The sequence below is a fragment of the Haemaphysalis longicornis genome, unplaced genomic scaffold (genome assembly GCF_048455015.1).
Source record: "Haemaphysalis longicornis isolate Haplotype H1 unplaced genomic scaffold, Haemaphysalis longicornis Haplotype H1 scaffold_983, whole genome shotgun sequence".
Classification (NCBI taxonomy): domain Eukaryota; kingdom Metazoa; phylum Arthropoda; class Arachnida; order Ixodida; family Ixodidae; genus Haemaphysalis; species Haemaphysalis longicornis.
Genome location: NW_027526470.1, coordinates 4113 through 21525, shown reverse-complemented (window position 1 = coordinate 21525; position 17413 = coordinate 4113). Strand labels below are relative to the sequence as shown.

The 17413-nt window shown below is 45.8% G+C and overlaps 2 protein-coding genes across 3 annotated transcripts; both read left to right on the top strand.

Moving 5' to 3' along the window:
- The first annotated feature begins 561 nt into the window (after positions 1 to 561).
- On the top strand, positions 562 to 8823 carry LOC144154830 (uncharacterized). Of its 2 annotated transcripts, XR_013319460.1 has the most exons (6): positions 562 to 1573; positions 2328 to 2416; positions 3539 to 3649; positions 4158 to 4385; positions 5888 to 5956; positions 7690 to 8823. XR_013319460.1 is itself a non-coding variant. In XM_077685924.1 (4 exons), exons 1-4 carry the CDS (start codon positions 1390 to 1392, stop codon positions 4245 to 4247), a joined length of 474 nt encoding a protein of 157 aa, XP_077542050.1. In that variant the 5' UTR covers positions 562 to 1389; the 3' UTR covers positions 4248 to 5443. The 2 variants fall into 2 exon arrangements, 1 of the variants encoding a protein (XP_077542050.1); XM_077685924.1 differs by lacking the exons at positions 5888 to 5956; positions 7690 to 8823 and having other exon boundaries at positions 4158 to 5443.
- On the top strand, positions 4274 to 16829 carry LOC144154831 (uncharacterized). Its single transcript, XM_077685925.1, has 6 exons — positions 4274 to 4385; positions 7690 to 7737; positions 9341 to 9406; positions 9529 to 9596; positions 13675 to 13891; positions 16013 to 16829. Exons 1-6 carry the CDS (start codon positions 4274 to 4276, stop codon positions 16282 to 16284), a joined length of 783 nt encoding a protein of 260 aa, XP_077542051.1. The 3' UTR covers positions 16285 to 16829.
- The last annotated feature ends 584 nt before the right edge of the window (positions 16830 to 17413 follow it).

Here is a 17413-nt window from a genome sequence, read left to right as displayed (position 1 = left end):
TGGAATATCTGAAGGTTCCAGGAAAAAATAATTCAAGCGATTGGGGGGACTTAAGTGCCCCCTTACACTTGGAAGAAATGCAGAATTACGGAATAAATTAATTAGCTTCATTACACCAAAGCAGGAAGACACGATAAGTGAATTTGAAGCACTGCCACAGTGGACGACTGTACCTTAGCTAGCTTTCCTCCCGAAATTTACGTCTCTTTTCCCAGAGTGTGTGCCCCGGCTGCACTATTTTTATACTGAAGGCACAACTTCTTTGTTGAAGCTGCCCAGGAGATTCGGAACCATTGCATTTTCTGGCCATGCAAGCTTGCGCAGTGATGCCCGCGATAAGAACGGCCGCGGTTTTAAATCGCTCGGTGCACGAATGCGTAGTTATGGACGTGTACTACAAACAGTTCACGGTGTTATAACAGAACCTAACAGAGATATATGCTTTATAGCCCGACCTTTTATCGATCCATGAAATTCCTGTGGTCCACGTACGCCCACAGGAAGTTCTTTTCATAGGAGAGTCCTTTTCATAAGCTTTAAAATTTACAAGTCCAATACGTCCGTGTGACATCTATCTACCTCCCTTCAGTGATAAAGTTCGAGCACGTTAACCCTGGCTGCTCAACCGAATTCCAAAGGCGGGCTCGTTTCCGTTTGTGGGAACAGGACCGGGTTTAGGTGAGGCTGCTAAAACCTAGGCGTCATTCCATGCTGATTTCAAAACCTGTATCAACCTCAGTCATGACATATTAAGACAGCAGAGCGTACAGCCGGCGTGAACACCATCCTCCTGGTCAGAAAAATAAGTGCTGGAAGAGAAAACACGTAGTGCAGACGCAAAAATATACCGCTTTAGAACAAAATTATGGTACAGAGACAGAATCGAAGAATGACGCATACACTACACTTACAAATGAAGTTAATTCGTAGAAAGCACACACAAATGTAGTAAATTTCGTGCTTTTCCAGTAAAGTTCCTTACTGTGCTCGCCTTCAGAAAAATGTAACTAAAAATGTATGTCAATATTCGGCTGCCGACATAAAAATCTAAATAAGTAGGCCTAATGATGCATCAGACCACATATGCAGGTCTTCATTTCTTTACGTTGTTTAGTACAATTAAAGAGAAAAAAATAGAACCAAGTAGTGTGAGGAACGGCTCGAAGTTTAAACTTCTTCCGTACCGAAGTTAAAACCATAAAACTTGGTTAATAAATCTGGTAAATGACTAGCTTGTAGCGCCGCAGGGTGCAATTTTTGTAGCGTAGTGCCAGACCTGGACTTCTTTATTGGTTTTGTCCCTTTTTGTGCATCGTTTGTGTCGTGCTTTGTTGACGCCTGTGAAGGCTATGTCAGTGTGAAAACGTGCTTTTTGTCGACGCGCACGAAATGTACGCCTGCGTACAGTATCAGCAAGATCAACAGCGTGCTGTCTTGCCAGTCACCCTAATAAAGGATTTCAATCCGAAGAGCGTGCAGGACTTTAGACGACAGACAGTCGTACAGGCATACTGGATTAGCGAAACCGGGGACTGTGAAAATTTTTACCCCGCCAACGTCACAGCCCTATCAGGTGAGAGTACCAGCATCTTACGTAGCATTTCTGGGTGCACCGTAGGATTTACGTAGCGTTTGTGGTTGACGTCGTTTCTTATGTTTGTCTGTAACATTGCCTAAAGCTCTGGAACGATCCAGCAGTGGATGTCGGCGTCGTGCTCGGCATGCAGTACAAGCCCAGAAATTCACTCATGTGGCGTACATGGTGTTACAACAATAAATGATCTTATTTAAATCATTGTATTGGAGAATCCGCATGTAAGGCACAAAAAGTTCAAAATTCCTGTGTAAAGGTCGCATTTTATCGTTTCTTCTGTTTGAAAAAAACAGAAGTGGCAGCAACGTCCTGTGTGTCTAGCAGCAAATTTAAAAACTTTTTGCCTACCCTGAATGATATTCTTAAATGCGCACCCATGTAAAAATTAAAACAGGCCGATTCAGCACCGAGGGACAAAACCAGGTTTTTATTCGTTTGCAAAAAAAAAAAAAAAAAAAAGGGACATTGCTGTGGCTTGCATTAAAAAATAAAAATATATATATCACGTAATGCGACCTTCGTGCAAAGTTTGAGCATAATTGCCCTGCCATTTTTCCAGGTTTGGGACCTTAGCGCACACGCTTGTCTGTTACACACTGGATAGTACAGCCTGCCATTAGATTCCAGCCCGCCTAACTTGTAATTCGTTAGGAAGAAGTTATGCAATGAATTATGCTTTTTTTGTATGTGTCACCTGTTTACTGAGAAACATCTGCTTTACTTCGTCTACTAGACTCACTGCAGGGCATAACGAAACAACTCAAAAGCTCGAGGTCGGCTGTTCCAAGGATCATCATGGCAAAGCTGAGCAAGACTGCCGCGGTGAGATTCCTTCTTTCCTAATTTTGTGTCATGTTATGCAGCATAAGCCGATGTTTGCTTCTACAGTCCAGCAGCTGAGCACAGTCCGAAATCGTTTTGTTTACTCATCACAGTGATTTGCATACTGGCCATTTTGTTCACGAGAAGGCCCGTTGTGCCAATACTTCGTAAATCACCAATAATGGAGATTTTGAGACTTGTTCATCGAATGCTTAGTCTGCTGCTATCAGTAACTTTCACCTGCCCTCTTTGCACGGGTAGCAGCTGCTTTGCAGGCAGTGTGATAAGCGAAGGAAAAAATCAGGGCCAGCGTTCTGCTCTTGGAACAGCCTAGCAGATAACGGCTGCCGCAGCCAGTGCTTTGTGTGCATGCGGCTACTCTCGCTGAGTTAGCCATTTCACTCCGTCATACGGCGCCGATGAAAAGAATGGTCGACACTCAAAATTCGGCGGGTGTACAACACAATGGCAGTGCCCCTACTGGAAATAAGTCAGCAGTGTCATTGCAGACACTATTTAGGTGGCCATGAAGCAGAGTGGGAATTTTTTGAGGCACGCCTGAAAGTTATTTCAGGGTTTTTTGAGTCCATGCTGCAGGTACTACAACAAGTTATGGGTGTTAATGAAAATTTTATAGGCTTTCAGCTGCATCATGCGAGTAAATTTGTGAACTGAAGGAACCTTTTTTTTGTTTATGCTTTGCTTTCTTTCTACCTCTTCCTTTCAATACCTAAATTCAATACTTGAAGCAGCGTACTGTAATGTGAAACTAACCCAGAACTCGGGAAAAACATTAGGAAAAAAAACAAAACAAAATATGTGAAAGTTACTACATCTGTTTGATCAGCTGCTTGTCAGCTAGTTTCTTGGCCAACAAGTCCTTCGCATAAGGGTGCACTATAACATGGCAGTAAACCTAAGATGTGAATTCCCTTTTCTGCGGTATCGAAATCAGGCAAGCCACCACTACCAGGTAATGGTGATTCGCTTGACCCGCTGCTTGCACGTCCTGGCAATTTTTGACCCTGACTGTACGAGACGCAGTTCTCAGCTGAGGGAAACTTCCACTTCAATATGTAAAGATTGCATTGTGGCTAATGTTAACTGCATTTATTTTTTAAGGCACCCCAAAGCCTTTCCGAAAGAGAAAGCAGGATGAAGAAGAGGAAGGCTTCTAGAAAGGAGCTTGGAAGCATAATCAAAGCCTTTAAGGGATGCGATGGTGCAGAGCTGGTGAGTTGAGTACCGTTTTTGCCCCCGGACAGTACATATGTTCATTTTCTGGTTTGCTTCGGTTCTGCAGTGTTACGTTTCGAAGCTGTGTGCCATTATATAAAAGTAACTCAAAATGTAAAGTTCCAACCATATGGTGAGATTTTGCAAGTGAAACAGGGAGCGATGTGACGACCTACTTCTTGCTGTGGAAGGGATTGCGCATTACACCTGGCTTGCTTCTGGATCACCAGAAACATGGCCCATCGTTAGGCAGCGGCCTTAGTAGCTAGCCAGTAAGAGCCATGCACAACTTGCGGCTTAGATAAAAAATGAGAAAGGGGGGCACGGTAGTATGTATCCCAAAGAAGGAAAACCTGCAGCCTTTTCCAATTTGTTTAAATCTCTTTTTTGTGATAAATAGATAAATAGTGATAAATAGACATTACTTAACCAGTATGAAATGTTCACTAACCGAAATGAAGTATTCACATTTCGAAATTTAAATATTCATGCACTTCCATTTCAGTTGCCTGAGCCAATTCCTCAGGTGGACAGGGAGGCCAGTGCGAAGCTGGGAGAGATGAAGTCAGAACTCCAAAAAAAAACACACAAATAAAAGAGCTGGAAGAAAAATGTGGAAACATGGAAAAAAAACTGAACGAGCAACAGGATACAATCCTGAAGTTAGAAGAAAAGCTCGCTGAAACACAAGAACGCAACAACAGATTGTGCGATGTGCTTGTAGAGAAGATTGGTGAGTGGCAACATTGCTTGCATGTTTTTTGAAGGAGCAAAGCTGAAAGTGACATCGCTTGGTTTGCACTAACAATATCAAATATTTTGTTATAAAATATAAATAAAAGGTATCCCATCGTTAAGGCTGGCGTGGAAACCGTAGTCATTGCAACCAGCGAAAATAATTAAAAGCGGTAGAAATGAATACTAATATTAATAGTTTTATTTCTACTCAGATCGCGCAGAGACAGGCGCAGAGCGCTGCAAAAAGCGCCCATGTCAACGTACCCCATTCCGAAACTTAGAAGCGTCCAACAACTTTATGTAGCCGTTAGTGCATTTAAGAAGAAATGAATTCTAATAATAGCATGTTTATTCAAACTCAGATCGGATGGAGCCAAGCGTAGATCGCTGCAAAAAGCGCTCATGTCATTGTAGCCTGTACCCTAACTTTAGAAGCGTCCGACAAGTTTACGTACCCGTTATTGCATCTAAGAACCCAGCCCATTTGTCTGGACTTTGTTTCACCGCAGATATCCGCTCACAAAATAACCAGAACATTCACAACACCGAAGCAAACACGGCAAAAGCAACGGAAGGCTGCGTAGTCCAATGCACCGGCTCACTCCACTCTGACACTGTGCTGGTCAAGGGAGGTAGGATAACTGGGAGTAATGCTTTGGAAAGTCAAAGTTTGTCTTTGTAATAAGTAGGGTTAAATTAACGCTGAATGATGCAATTTTTAGGTCTCAATTTAAAAGGGCCAAGAAGACGAAATAAAAGTTTGGTTCTTTTAAAAAGACTGCTTTGTCTTGACATCAGTAGTACCATCAAATAATCAAGATATTAAAGGAAAAAATATAAAGCAATGGTGACTCACCAGCCATTTTCGGGCGGATTCTCAATCTTGTCGCACAATCTTGTTTATGCATTTGCAGCCGCTTACCTAAGCCACTGCCAAGAAATATGAGTGGGTGCTTGTAGTGGGTCCTCTAGTTTTGTTTAATCATATCATTAAAATGGTAACGTGCTCTTAACCCAGGGATAACTTTTCATGCTTGCTCATAATATGTCATTCCTGCACATGTTACGTGACTGTAGCACACAATTTTAATGTAATATCTTGCATAGTTCCCATGAAAAAGCTGGAGTGGGGCCAAGTGGGTTACCAAAGGCAATTACTTATTTTAAATTGGACAAATCTGTGCTTTGCCTTCATGCATAGCACTCCGACCTAACAATGCAGGCAAACTTTTCACACTTTTGTGTCGCTTGGATGCAACCCTGTGCTGTGTGTTCCCTTTGTGTTCAGTGAGAGTTGCCCGTCCCCTAACTTCGCGAGTTCTCAGTGTTCAGGAACTGGTCGAGAGTGGCCGTCAGTGTCTTCTGATTTCCGGTTGTGAAAATTGAGTTCATGTTATGATCGAGTGAGTATGAGAAGGCATTCATAAAAAAAGCAGAAGAAATGTGACGAACTTGTGTTGGCCACAAGTGCAATTATATTTGTTTATGCTTTTGCAGAAGTTGCCCGGACCAACCCAGCCCCGCATAAAGTTCTTGCGGAATTTGTTCCCGAACATGTGGCCCCAGGTTAGTGCCCTTTTGTGTTTTTTTTTTGTGCTTTGTTGTTTTGTTAATAAGATTTATAGCCACGACACTTTGGTGTAGCTTAAGAAAAGTGGGAAAAAGTGTGCTACTTTGGTGTAGCTTAAGAAAAGTGGGAAAAATCTTATAAAAAGAACCATAATAAAAATATAACATCCAACTGAAATATGGCCGTATGCCTAAGAAGGAAGCCTATACAGCTTCCTCAAAAAACAGAGGTTGTAAAAAAAATTTGCCTTGGACCAACCGGTATTTAGGGACTCAGTCACTCTACCAGCTAACCTAGGCAGTTACCTAGCCGTATGTAGCATGCTTGAATTCAAGTGTCATTTAAGGTAAGAGATAGGTGAACTTTCACCGGCCTTGAATTTCCCCTAGGTTGGCTGACCAGCATTCGTGCTTTACTTAAATGAAATAAAATCTGAGGTTTGACCAAATTTCGTCTTTTAGGGACTAGGAGTCACAGAAAAAAGAAAAAAAAGCACAGATCAAAGGTTGTTCATCCAAAAAGATACACTTTGGCTTCAGTACAGAAGTCTTGTTTTTAACCTTTTAAGCATGTGGACTACTCTACAAAGTGTAACCGGCAGATTTTTTTTTGCGCTATGTTAGAATGGCCGATTAAGTTGTCAAGCTACAAATGGCTAGCTTCCTCCTTGTATTGTTTGGTTGAGTGACTGCCCTAGGTATGTATTAGTCCTGGTTTGTATTCTAAATCGGGATAAATTTTCGGTCATCCGCAAAGTTTTCTTAGGAGGCTGCAGAGCTTCCCATTTTAGCTGTACGGCTGCATTTCAAATACGTGTCAAGTTTTCCTTTGCAGAGGCTTACTCTACTTTGGGGGCGTTCCCTAAGTGGGTATCCACGGGCTCTACTCTGCTTACCAGGAAACGCAGTCATGTACAGTGCGGTCCACTGTTAGAAACGGCGAGCGCGTGGATGCTGTGCTCCACGAAGCGTCGGCGCCGAGAAGTGGCGAGAATCGGAGACAGCCGGCACATGTGCACTGACCGCACGAGGCGGGAGCAGCCGCTCTGTCGTCTGCTACAGCGCTCCGCTGCGCCGGTCAGCTTGGAATAGCTGAGGGATTTCGCACTCGAAGGATCTGAGCAACCGGGCGAAGCGCCGCAGCAGATGACAGAGCGGCTTCTCCCGCCTCGTGCGGTCAGTGGATTCTCTCCACTTCTCGGCGCCGACGCTTCGTGGAGCGCAGCATCCATGCACTCGCTGTTTCCCTTTAACAGTGGACCGCACTGTACTGTGCATGTAGTCATGTAGCCTGCGTAGAAAGGTTATGGAGTTCATGGCCTTTGGTACATGCTGGCTAGCAACCACTGCGGGTTCACAATAAGACAGTTCTGCCTAACCCTGTGGTGTCTCCTGACTGTCACTGCAGGTGTAAGTGTTCTTACTTGGCGTAGCACCATGCTTACATACTTAGTGCGTCTTTGGCTATTCCTAATACACGCAACTGACAGCAGTGTTGGTAATGAACAGGGCATGTAACACCAGAAGGGAAGTTCCTAGCATGCAAATGATACTTCAAAGCTCACAGTGGCTGTTTCTCGTGTGGTGGAAAAGCTTACAGAAAGTCAGTGGTGCTTGTTTTTCACCTGCATTAACTTTTACGCGGTAATGCCATAGTTCTTGCTGTAGCCGCAGAAGCAGTGCACTCACGAAGAATGTATAACACTTGGTGAAATTTTCTTTTTATACAGGTACTGAGCTGAGCTATTACGAGGTGCTGGCACATGGCCCCTCAGAAGGCAAGCGTACTTCATATAAATTTTCCGTATTTCTGTATTGGTTATCATGCAAATCCTGTATGCTTGTGTGGTTTCTTTGGCTATGTTGTGGCTTGTAGTTGGCTGATGATAGGCGACATATTTTCGTAACCACTGTGAAGTGTATTAAATTTCACAAAGAGCCCTTTCCAAATTTTTTTTAAAGAAACGTAATGCTGATTTTTTTAGATTTGCAAATTTAATAAGTGCCTGATATGAAGTGGGTGCTACATAATCTCGAACAGTCAGCAGCAAGCTTGGCACTTGCTGGATATTCTAAACCTGTAACAATAGGGTGTAACTTTTGGGCACTTGTTGGAAACAGCTTGGCCTGTATTGATGGATTAGGGTGCCGAGAGCCAAAATACACCATTCTCGCAACTAGCGATTGCTTAATAAGGCAGAAAATGCTTAAAAATTGAAAACAGAGGAAAACGCCCCGTACGCTTTTGGGTACTACGGAAGTAGCAAAGTCAATATTCTACGGCAGAGAGCGCCCTAGCTTATGCAAGCAGTATACCTGGCAGGAAGAAGCCTAAGACCCTTCATTACAACAGGAAAAAGGAACAAGATGCACTGCAGTGGTTAAGCGACCCGCCTGACCATGTAGTCACCCGTTCTTTGCGTGCAGGGGAGGAGGAGTAAAAGGTTAAGTAACACTTTATTTAAAAAAATCATACTATCGGTAAAACGTGCTTGGTTTGAACATAATCGCCTGTGAGATGAGCTTACTGCGAGTGGTTAGCTGACCTTTCTGTCCCTGGGCTTTTCTGTTCTCGTCAAGCCACCGTTAATAATCTGTAAAACTTGTGTTTCTTTGCCCTTGTTATGTTTGAGCCAGGGGGAACACGGGCAACGACTACTGGACATGGGTTCCGTGAATAGCATTTATTTCATGCTAGGTTCGCGTTGCACGAGAGAAGGAATGCGATGGCTGTGATCTCCAGATGAGGTGAAGTGAAGGCGCCCTTCTGATTGGCGCCAGCCGGGAGCCGGGGACACTGCTCTTGACATTCGAATCAGCACTTGTTGTTTCAAAAGCGGCTTTGCCACAGCCCTCAGTGCTCACAGCTGGCTTGATGGAGTCTGGAAATGTGGAGTAGGCGGGCACACTGGCCGCCCGAGCATGTAAAAGTGTTTCTTATTCTGTCGGTGAAAAATCGTAAACGTCCAGACCAGCCTTCGTGGCCCGAGAAATGCTGCCGTAGTTCGCTATGGCTTGAAGACGACGTAAAAGACGACGTAAAAGCTACTGTTGCGAGTGTTTACACTGTGGACCGCACTGGCGCTGCCAATGCTTCGCTCTTAGTTTTTGATGCAATGGCTACATCATGAGAAAATGAATGGGAAGCGGGTCACAGGTGCTTCTTGTTTGCTTACTTATTTCTCTGCCAATAACGCATTGTCGCTAGTCAAAGAAACGCTGAGAGAGCTAAGAAGCCTATGATTTTTCAGTCAAGATTTCACTCTGCCTTTAGTGTCCCTTTAAGGGAAGTTCGGCTGAGCAGTTAGTATTATGCCGCACAGTAAGAATGGGGTAAAAAGTTTTTCTGCATCATGTGTTACAGTGGTGTGTCATTTTCAGGAGAAAATGCTGTCCTAAACATTGTTGGGGCTGAAGCAGGACATACCAGCCCGGCCACTGAGAATGGTGAGATCATTTTAGCTAATTGTATGGTGTGTAATTTCAACTTTTCATTACATATCAACTATTGATAAGTGCAACTTTACTGTTTCTTCATGTGTTCCATTTAATGTGATTGATGTGTTCAGGTTCCAGCCAGGACTCTGACAAACCAGAAGAGGAGGACCTGCCTCTTTTTGCTGTAGTGAATGGAGAGGTAAGTTTAACTGAAGCTGTGAGAGCAGCCTCATAATTTTATAGCTTCTTGCATATTAAACTGTTGTGTGACTTCTGTTTCTGTAGCAAAATTAAAAACTTCAGATAATAGTGTGGGCACCTTTGCTGGTGGGAAAATAACAAGAGGGCATAATTAGTTTGAAAAGTACCAGAGAAGCTTGCATTAACTAAAATTATGGAGGTCACTGGTGCTTAAAACAAGTGAGGAAAGTATTCGACCAGCTTGGAGACCTAAATTATCTCGTGTGTTAGTGGCGCCACTGTGATGAGTGGCTTGGAGGGGGCACGGTGAAAGTAGTGAAAGAAGATTTCACATCGCGGGAGACACCAAGCGGCCGCTGGGAAAAAGACACCACCAAGAAGAGGACGACGAAGGCGTGGTGCGTTCACCTAGGCGAGCCGCCGTCTGGGTGTGGCTACCTGCTCGGGCACGAGTGATCACAAGGCCGTGCCGCGTCGTCCCGTTGCGGCTCGAGCCAGGGCTCCTGCTGCTGTGAGACCGACGCTCGTGGTGCGTCAGCGGCCCCATGCTCCTGCTCGGACCGCCGGTTTGGTTGGTCGCGGAGGGTTCCGGAGCGTCTCACACCAGCTCGCTGGTGACCTGCCTGTGAAGTGGTCGGGCAAGTTCTGCGACCCTCACCATCAACGACCACTGCGCTCTAACAAGACATACCTGTGAGCTGTGCTATACGTAACTGTTTTGCGGGCCTAGTGCCAGCCAGTGCCGCGGAAAGCTAACTGAACCCGCTTTCTGAACATTAATTTTGAGTTACCACCATTTTCTTTGAGTGGCTGAATATGCTGTAAATACACTTCGTGCTGTGTGTGTGTCCGGCATTCCTCTCACTGAGTTTTGCACGATCCTGGCAGGCTCGCCACTTTTGTTACGCTAGGATCGTGCAGAACTCAGTGAGAGGAATGCCGGACGCACACACAGCACGAAGTGTATTTACAACATATTCAGCCACTCAAAGAAAATGGTTTTAACTCAAAATTAATGTTCAGAAAGCGGGTTCAGTTAGCTTTCCGCGGCACTGGCTGGCACTAGGCCCGCAAAACAGCTACGTATAGCACAGCTCACAGGTATGTCTTGCTAGAGCGCAGTGGTCGTCGATGGTGAGGGTCGCAGAACTTGGCCGACCACTTCACAGGCAGGTCACCAGCAAGCTGGTGTGAGACGCTCCGGAACCCTCCGCGACCAAACAAACCGGCGGTCCGAGCAGGAGCATGGGGCCGCTGACGCACCACGAGCGTCGGTCTCACAGCAGCAGGAGCCCTGGCTCGAGCCGGAACGGGACGACGCGGCACGGCCTTGTGATCCCTCGTGCCCGAGCAGGTAGCCACACCCAGACGGCGGCTCGCCTTGGTGAACGCACCACGCCTTCGTCTTCCTCTTCTCGGTGGTGTCTTTTTCCCAGCGGCCGCTTGGTGTCTCCCGTGATGTGAAATCTTCTTTCACTACTTTCACCGTGCCCCCTCCGAGCCACTCATCACAGCCACGATGAGAATTGTCAGTGTGTCAGTGTAGGCTAGTTTCTAATTATTGCAAAACATTATTAGCATGCTATGGATTGGAACGGAAGAATCACAAACTAGTGGTTATCTTGTGTTTTTCCATCCCATTCTGTAGTGTGCTAATCATATTTCATGATGAAAATTGGTATCATTAGCCCTAGATACATCGGCTCGACGAGGGAGGGTAAAGTCGACTGATGGGTTTAGCTTACTTTGACCCCTCCCGCATTTATACGAACTCCATCCAAAGAATTGAGGTGAGATGACTGAAGGGTTTCTAAGAAAGGAACTGATCAGCACCTCATGGCCCGCCAACTCAGCCAGATGAGAAAGTCGACCCACCCCCTGCCTGCGGGTTTAACAGACTCACTCCAACGGCTTTTTGACTCACCTTGCTTCCTTGAATTGAGTCAAAAACCTTTTTTTCTCAACTGCCTTTCATTGAGTCCATGTATACAGGGCTGTTGGCATAATGATGGCTAAGGTACATGTCACTGTAACTCTGCAAACATTAAAGCTATGAACCTGTGCTCAGTTAATGAATCACCGCAAAAAGATTGCTATACCAAGGTTTTTTTTTTTAGCAGGAAGCATGTTTGTAACAACAGATGTGGCACAAGACCTGCCTATTTATGTTGTTACCTAGCAGTGCTGCTGTGGTGCTGGAAAAATTGTCATGCTGTAACTGTGTTGTGACAGATTAGCAATGTGAAAAAAAAGGCCAATAAGCACATCAGTTAAAGGGCTAGGTTGTAATGGCTAGATCATTCGTGATTTAAATACTAAATTTTAAACCATGTAAGCCTAACTTATTAAAAACTTGTGTGTCCACATTCAGGCCAGCCTCTACTACACTCAAATTTTCGACAGCATGAAAACGATGTCAGCTAACAGTGCACATAAAGAGAGTGCAAAATGCAAAATACTGCGTTTCAAACATGAACACACACATCGCAAATGGCTTGTACAATTGGCATTTTCGGAAACGAAACTGAATAAAAAATGCAGCCATTGACGGTTGCCAGAGGTGATAAATGTAATGGACCTGAAGCGGCCACGCCAGAACTGGTGGCCGCTCAGAGCCGCCTTCAAATGCGTGCGTTCGCGTTGCGTTTCGCACTTCCACAGAAAAACTGACTAACGTTTGCCCAGGATAATGGAGTTGGGTGTGATTTTGACATCGCTTTGCTATCAATCGAGATGAAGGAGGTCGTTTGACAGTTATTTTTGCATCAGAATAACTTCCGTTGTAGGAATCCTTGGCATTGCAAATCAGGGCCCGCTTTTTAGTCGCAAAGCTACTCGCTTGTATGATATCGAAAAGCAGCTTTGGTTAGCTGGTGCCTCAGCTGTCATGTCACTGTTTTTTTTTTCTTTTCGGGGAAGGGGAGGGGGGGGAGAAAACCTTGCACAGGTGGAAATCAAGCACTAATTATTTTTTTTATACATTATGCAGACAGCTTCATGAGTATTGGCCCAGCATTTTTCACCTCGCTGCACATCGAGAATCGAATTATAAAATTGGTCTGAAACCATAAGTCAGCTTCCACAGCTGAAGATGCACTAAAACCCCAAAAAGGTGACCACTCTGCCACCGTTTTCTACTTTCAGCAGAGATATGTGCAGTTGAAAACATCTTACTTTCAAGTAAACTACATCTAACTGTCTACTAAAGTAAATACATCACTTGGAAATTGAAAAACAAAATATAGTTCATCGCTTAGGAGAGGAACAGTTTCGTTAACTTTCGCCTTTCACGAAGATCATGACCGATATTTGTGCGGATGTTTGCCACCATGAGCAAGGCTGATTTTGGTTCACTTAGCTAGTCAGGCAAAAGTCGCACGAATGTTTATACCCGCGCGTATAACTCTAGTTAGGTCGTCAAACTTTTGGAAAGGTGTAAGGGACAAAGGTGAGGTTCGGCCAGCCCAAATATGGCAAATATTGGACGTGGAAGTGCAAGGGGTCAGCATTTATAAGAGATCCTCTTTTTTCTGGGGTAGATGCAACGGGAACATTTTGAACTATTTTTCGAAGTAAAAATATCCTTTTGAAGTAAAAACCTTTCGACAACTTTGGAATGTTCGCAAGCGCATGTATAGTTTGTAGGCTTGTAATCTCTCTTATTGCATTTAAAGAAATAGCAGATATTGCTACCTATTTGGTTAGTTTTAAACGTGATGGTGATGATGGTACGGCGTGGTGGTGTAGCAAAGCGCCATGCAGAGCGTCGTGCAAGTCGCCAGAGAAGTGTGTGCTCCACAGGGCAGGTTCCTCTTTCCCGACACTGGCCACTCAGAACTTGTTTCGTGTCTCTCCGCAGGTGCAAACGTCGTCTGCTCAGAGGTACTTTAAACGATGGTACCTAGTGTGCTGTGTGCTTATGAAGCATAGGATTTCGCCATGGGGATGTTCAGAGCATAGACTACTTGTTTGGATCAAAATTGGGCAAAGAAAAATTTGAGTGCAGTTGGCCTTTAAGCTTTATAGTGTATTCTGTGCCCAGTATCAATATTCTGTGTATTTTGTGTGTTTTGCAGGTGCACCTTGGCTCCGGCCTGAAAATAAAGGAAACCCGCCTAAAATACATAACGGCGAGTCGGCAAGAGATGAAGGTGGCGCGGGATCTGGCTCGTCACTATTGGACCCCGGCCCAGATGGAGGTGCGCTGTGTTTCAGGATTACCCTCCCGGAACCCAGAGGGCCCGATAGTGACGAGGGAGCGGGCTACGCCAGCAAAACTGGATGCCATAATGAGTGAGTGTTGTACTAGAGCTGTGCACGGGCCGGAATCTGTGCCCGGGCTTGGTGCTTATTGCAGTACACCTGGCCCCTCCTGACAAAGAGGACAGACGGGCCAGCCTGGCCTGTCTGCGTATTTACAATCCACATCCCATAGGGGCTTGCACCTTATTGGGGCACGTTTGGCAGCAGAAACCTACCTTAAGCAGATGAAAAGCATCTAATTGAAATAGCAACCCAAAACGGGCAGCACAGCCCCACTGAAAAGTAAGTCATGCACACGTCTACCACAGCTAGCCTTTGCTAACCTAGCTACTGGGGTGAGGTAATACATCTTCTGTTTTAAGGTTGCCATACAGCTGGCTGATACTAATTAGCTGCTCAGCTTCTTTTATGAACCTGGTGCCCCTAACAGCGTTGCAAAGCTGCATATTCCTAACTCAAAGATGCCACCATAGAAAGAGTCACCTTGTTTCTTGCAGCTGCGGAAAGTTCGACTCTTGCTGACTTCAAGAAGGATGTTATGCAGGCGTTTCTAGATACCAAGGCATTGGACTGGGCTAGTTGTTACATTTTTAATGGAATAAAAACCAGTGGTAAACACAGGACCCAGAAGAAAACGACGGGACAAGCTGGCACTAACAATTGAACGAACAAGGCACTTCAACGCCTAGAAATACCTTCCAGCAACATCATACGCATGTGTGAATAGTCATGTGTCGCCAAATGTTAACAATCAACCACAGTGTTTAGAAAGTTCACCTCTTTGCTAGACAGGAGCAATGACGTGTCACTGACGCAATTGTTACCCAACTTTATTATATAGAAAGCTTCCAAAATTTCCCTTTGGGTTTTTGTACTTCCCTGGCCTAATATGGTTGCATTGCTAAAGACAGGAGTGCACCCGCATTGTCTACAGTGCCTCAGCAGATGAACACCGTCGCTCGTGGAAAGGGAAGCCTTGTGCTCTCTGAGGCGATCATTGATACAGCGGCCTGTTTGACCTATGTAAGCTTTGCCACACGGGAATAAGGGGATGTGATAAATCACATGTGTAGCGCACGGCACAAGTTTCGAAACATGGTTAGTGCCACACGTAGCCCTTCTTTGCGTATGCCGGTCGATGCGACTGCACAGACCGCCCAACTTTTGTGGGGCTGAGAACACAAAGCGTATGCCGTGTTTATTTACCCACCCTTTTGACATTGTGTGAACGTTTGTGCACAAAGGCATAACAACAAGCTAGCCTTGTCCCCATTGACTGGCATACGCAACGAAGGGCTAAGTGTGGCACTAACCATGTTTCGAAATTTGTGCCTTGCGCTACACGTGTGATTTATCACATCCCCTTGTCACCGTGTGGCAAAGCGTACATCGGTCAGACAGGCTGCTGTATCAGTGATTGCCTCAGAGAGCACAAGCTTCTCTTTCCACGAGTGACGGTGCTCATCTGCCGAGGCACTGTAGACAATGCGGGTGCACTCATGTCTTTAGCAATGCTGCCATATTAGGCCAGGAAAGCACAAAAACCCAAAGGGAAATTTTGGAAGCTTTCTATATAATGAAAGGGGGTAACAATTGTGTCAGTGACATGTCATTGCTCCTGTCCAGCAAAGAGATGAACTTTCCAAACGCTGTGGTTGATAGTTAACATTTGGTGACCCATGCCTAGTCACACATGCGCATGTTGTTGCTGGAAGGTATTTCTATGCGTTGAAGTGCCTTGTTTGTTCAGTTGTTAGTGCCAGCTTGTCCCGTCGTTTTCTTCTGTGTCCTGTGTTTACCGCTGGTTTTTGTTCCACTCATGCGTTTCTAGAATTAGGCTAGCGTAAAGTCTGCAGTTGTGATGGGCCAGTTTTTCAAGATTTGTATGTGAGGAACAAGTTGCACTGCACACATCCCACAGGTTTCAATGTGTTCATTACTGAAAAAAATATGACTAGTCCGAAAGCGCGGGCAAAAATTTTGAAAAGTATTATGCTGGCAATGGTCGGGGATATTTTTTTTCCTCCAGGGGCAGCATCGTGGTTCAGCTCATATGCAGGGGTGGTGTGTATGAGCATAAACATGGTAGTTTATTATTATTCTGACCATTTATCATGTGGAAAACAAAGTATATTTGGTGTTACTTTGCAGACGTAATCCAGAACATGGTGCATGAGCATCCAACCGATGTGCCGGCTGCAAAGAGGGTGGCGAATGGCCGTAAGGCCTTGCGCGACCTGTTCGCTGAAGCTGGGCGGCACGCCCGTAAGCTCCCTGCCAAGAAGTCGCCTCCTGGGGAGGCCAGCACGATGGCCACAGAGGCACCAGCAGCAGGGGCCCCCCCTGCAGCAGAGGCCCCACCTGCAGCAGAGGCCCCAGCATCAAAGGCCCCTGCAGCAGAGGCACCAGCAGCACCAGAGTGACCAGCAAGGGCACCCAAGAAACCAATGAAATAAACGGAAATAAAAGTTACTGGAGCTGCTCATTTTGGAGGCCTTACTGTATCAATGCATTTAAAAGCGACCCCAGTGGCTGCTTTAAAGTTAGGGCCCCCCATTTGCTGGAGCATGCCTGCAGGGCGCGTTCGCTGTATCCCAGCAACCTTTCCGGCGCAAGGCAGCGTCGCGTCGGGCACATTTCAGGGCCGTAACCGGCGCATTCCAGCAGGCGTCCGGCGCATTCCTGTGGGCGTCCGGCGTACAGGAATCGGCTCATTCCAGCGTGCGTCCGGCGCATTCCGGCGTGCAGGACCCGGCGCATTCCAGGGGGAATCCGGCGCATTCCGGCGTGCAGGACCCGGCGCATTCCGGCGCGAGTCCGGCGTATTCCGGCGTCCACAGCCCGGCGCGTTCCGGCGCATTCCGGCGTCCATCGTGTTCCGGCGCATCTCCGTGCTCCGGCGCGTTCTAGCTTTTGCTAGTCCCATAATCAGGCATTAGCTGGATCGCGCCGGTTCCGGCGCGCTGGGTTTTCCGACAGGGTAGGTAGGTAGGTGGGTCTGTTCAGGTAGGTACGTAAGTAGGTAGGTAGGTTTTGGGTAGGTAGGTAGGTTTTGCATAGGTAGGTATGTTTTAGGTAGGTAGGTAGGTAGGTTTTAGGTAGGTAGGTAGTTTTAGGTAGATAGGTAGGTATTTTGGTTTCAGGAACGTAGATAGGTAGGTAGGTAGGTAGCTTCGTAGGTTTTGGGTAGGTAGGTAGGTAGGTTTTGCGTAGGTAGGTAGGTAGGTTTTAGGTAGGTAGGTAGGAAGGTAGGTTTTAGGCAGGTAGGTAGGTAGGTTTTAGGTAGGGAGGTAGGTAGGTTTTAGGTAGGTAGGTAGTTAGGTAAGTTTTAATTAGGTAGGTAGGTAGGTAGGTAGCTTGGTTAGGTAGCTACGTAGGTTTTAGGTAGGTAGGTAGGTAGGTAGCTTGGTAGGCAGCTAGGTAGGTAGGTTTTAGGTAGGTAGGTAGGTAGGTAGGTAGGTTTTAGGTAGGTAGGTAGGTAGGTAGGTAGATATGTTTTAGGTAGGTAGGTATGTAGATAGGTAGCTTGGTAGGTTTTAGGTAGGTAGGTAG

What these genes read in the sequence shown, in the direction of transcription:
- LOC144154830 (XM_077685924.1), top strand. Translation starts at nt 1,390, where the DNA reads ATGTACGCCTGCGTACAGTATCAGCAAGATCAACAGCGTGCTGTCTTG. An exon ending in AGCTGAGCAAGACTGCCGCG is followed by an intron (nt 2,417 to 3,538) that starts GTGAGATTCCTT and finishes TTATTTTTTAAG; the next exon opens with GCACCCCAAAGCCTTTCCGA. An exon ending in GATGCGATGGTGCAGAGCTG is followed by an intron (nt 3,650 to 4,157) that starts GTGAGTTGAGTA and finishes CTTCCATTTCAG; the next exon opens with TTGCCTGAGCCAATTCCTCA.
- LOC144154831 (XM_077685925.1), top strand. Translation starts at nt 4,274, where the DNA reads ATGGAAAAAAAACTGAACGAGCAACAGGATACAATCCTGAAGTTAGAA. An exon ending in TTGCTGTAGTGAATGGAGAG is followed by an intron (nt 9,597 to 13,674) that starts GTAAGTTTAACT and finishes TGTGTTTTGCAG; the next exon opens with GTGCACCTTGGCTCCGGCCT. An exon ending in AAAACTGGATGCCATAATGA is followed by an intron (nt 13,892 to 16,012) that starts GTGAGTGTTGTA and finishes GTTACTTTGCAG; the next exon opens with ACGTAATCCAGAACATGGTG.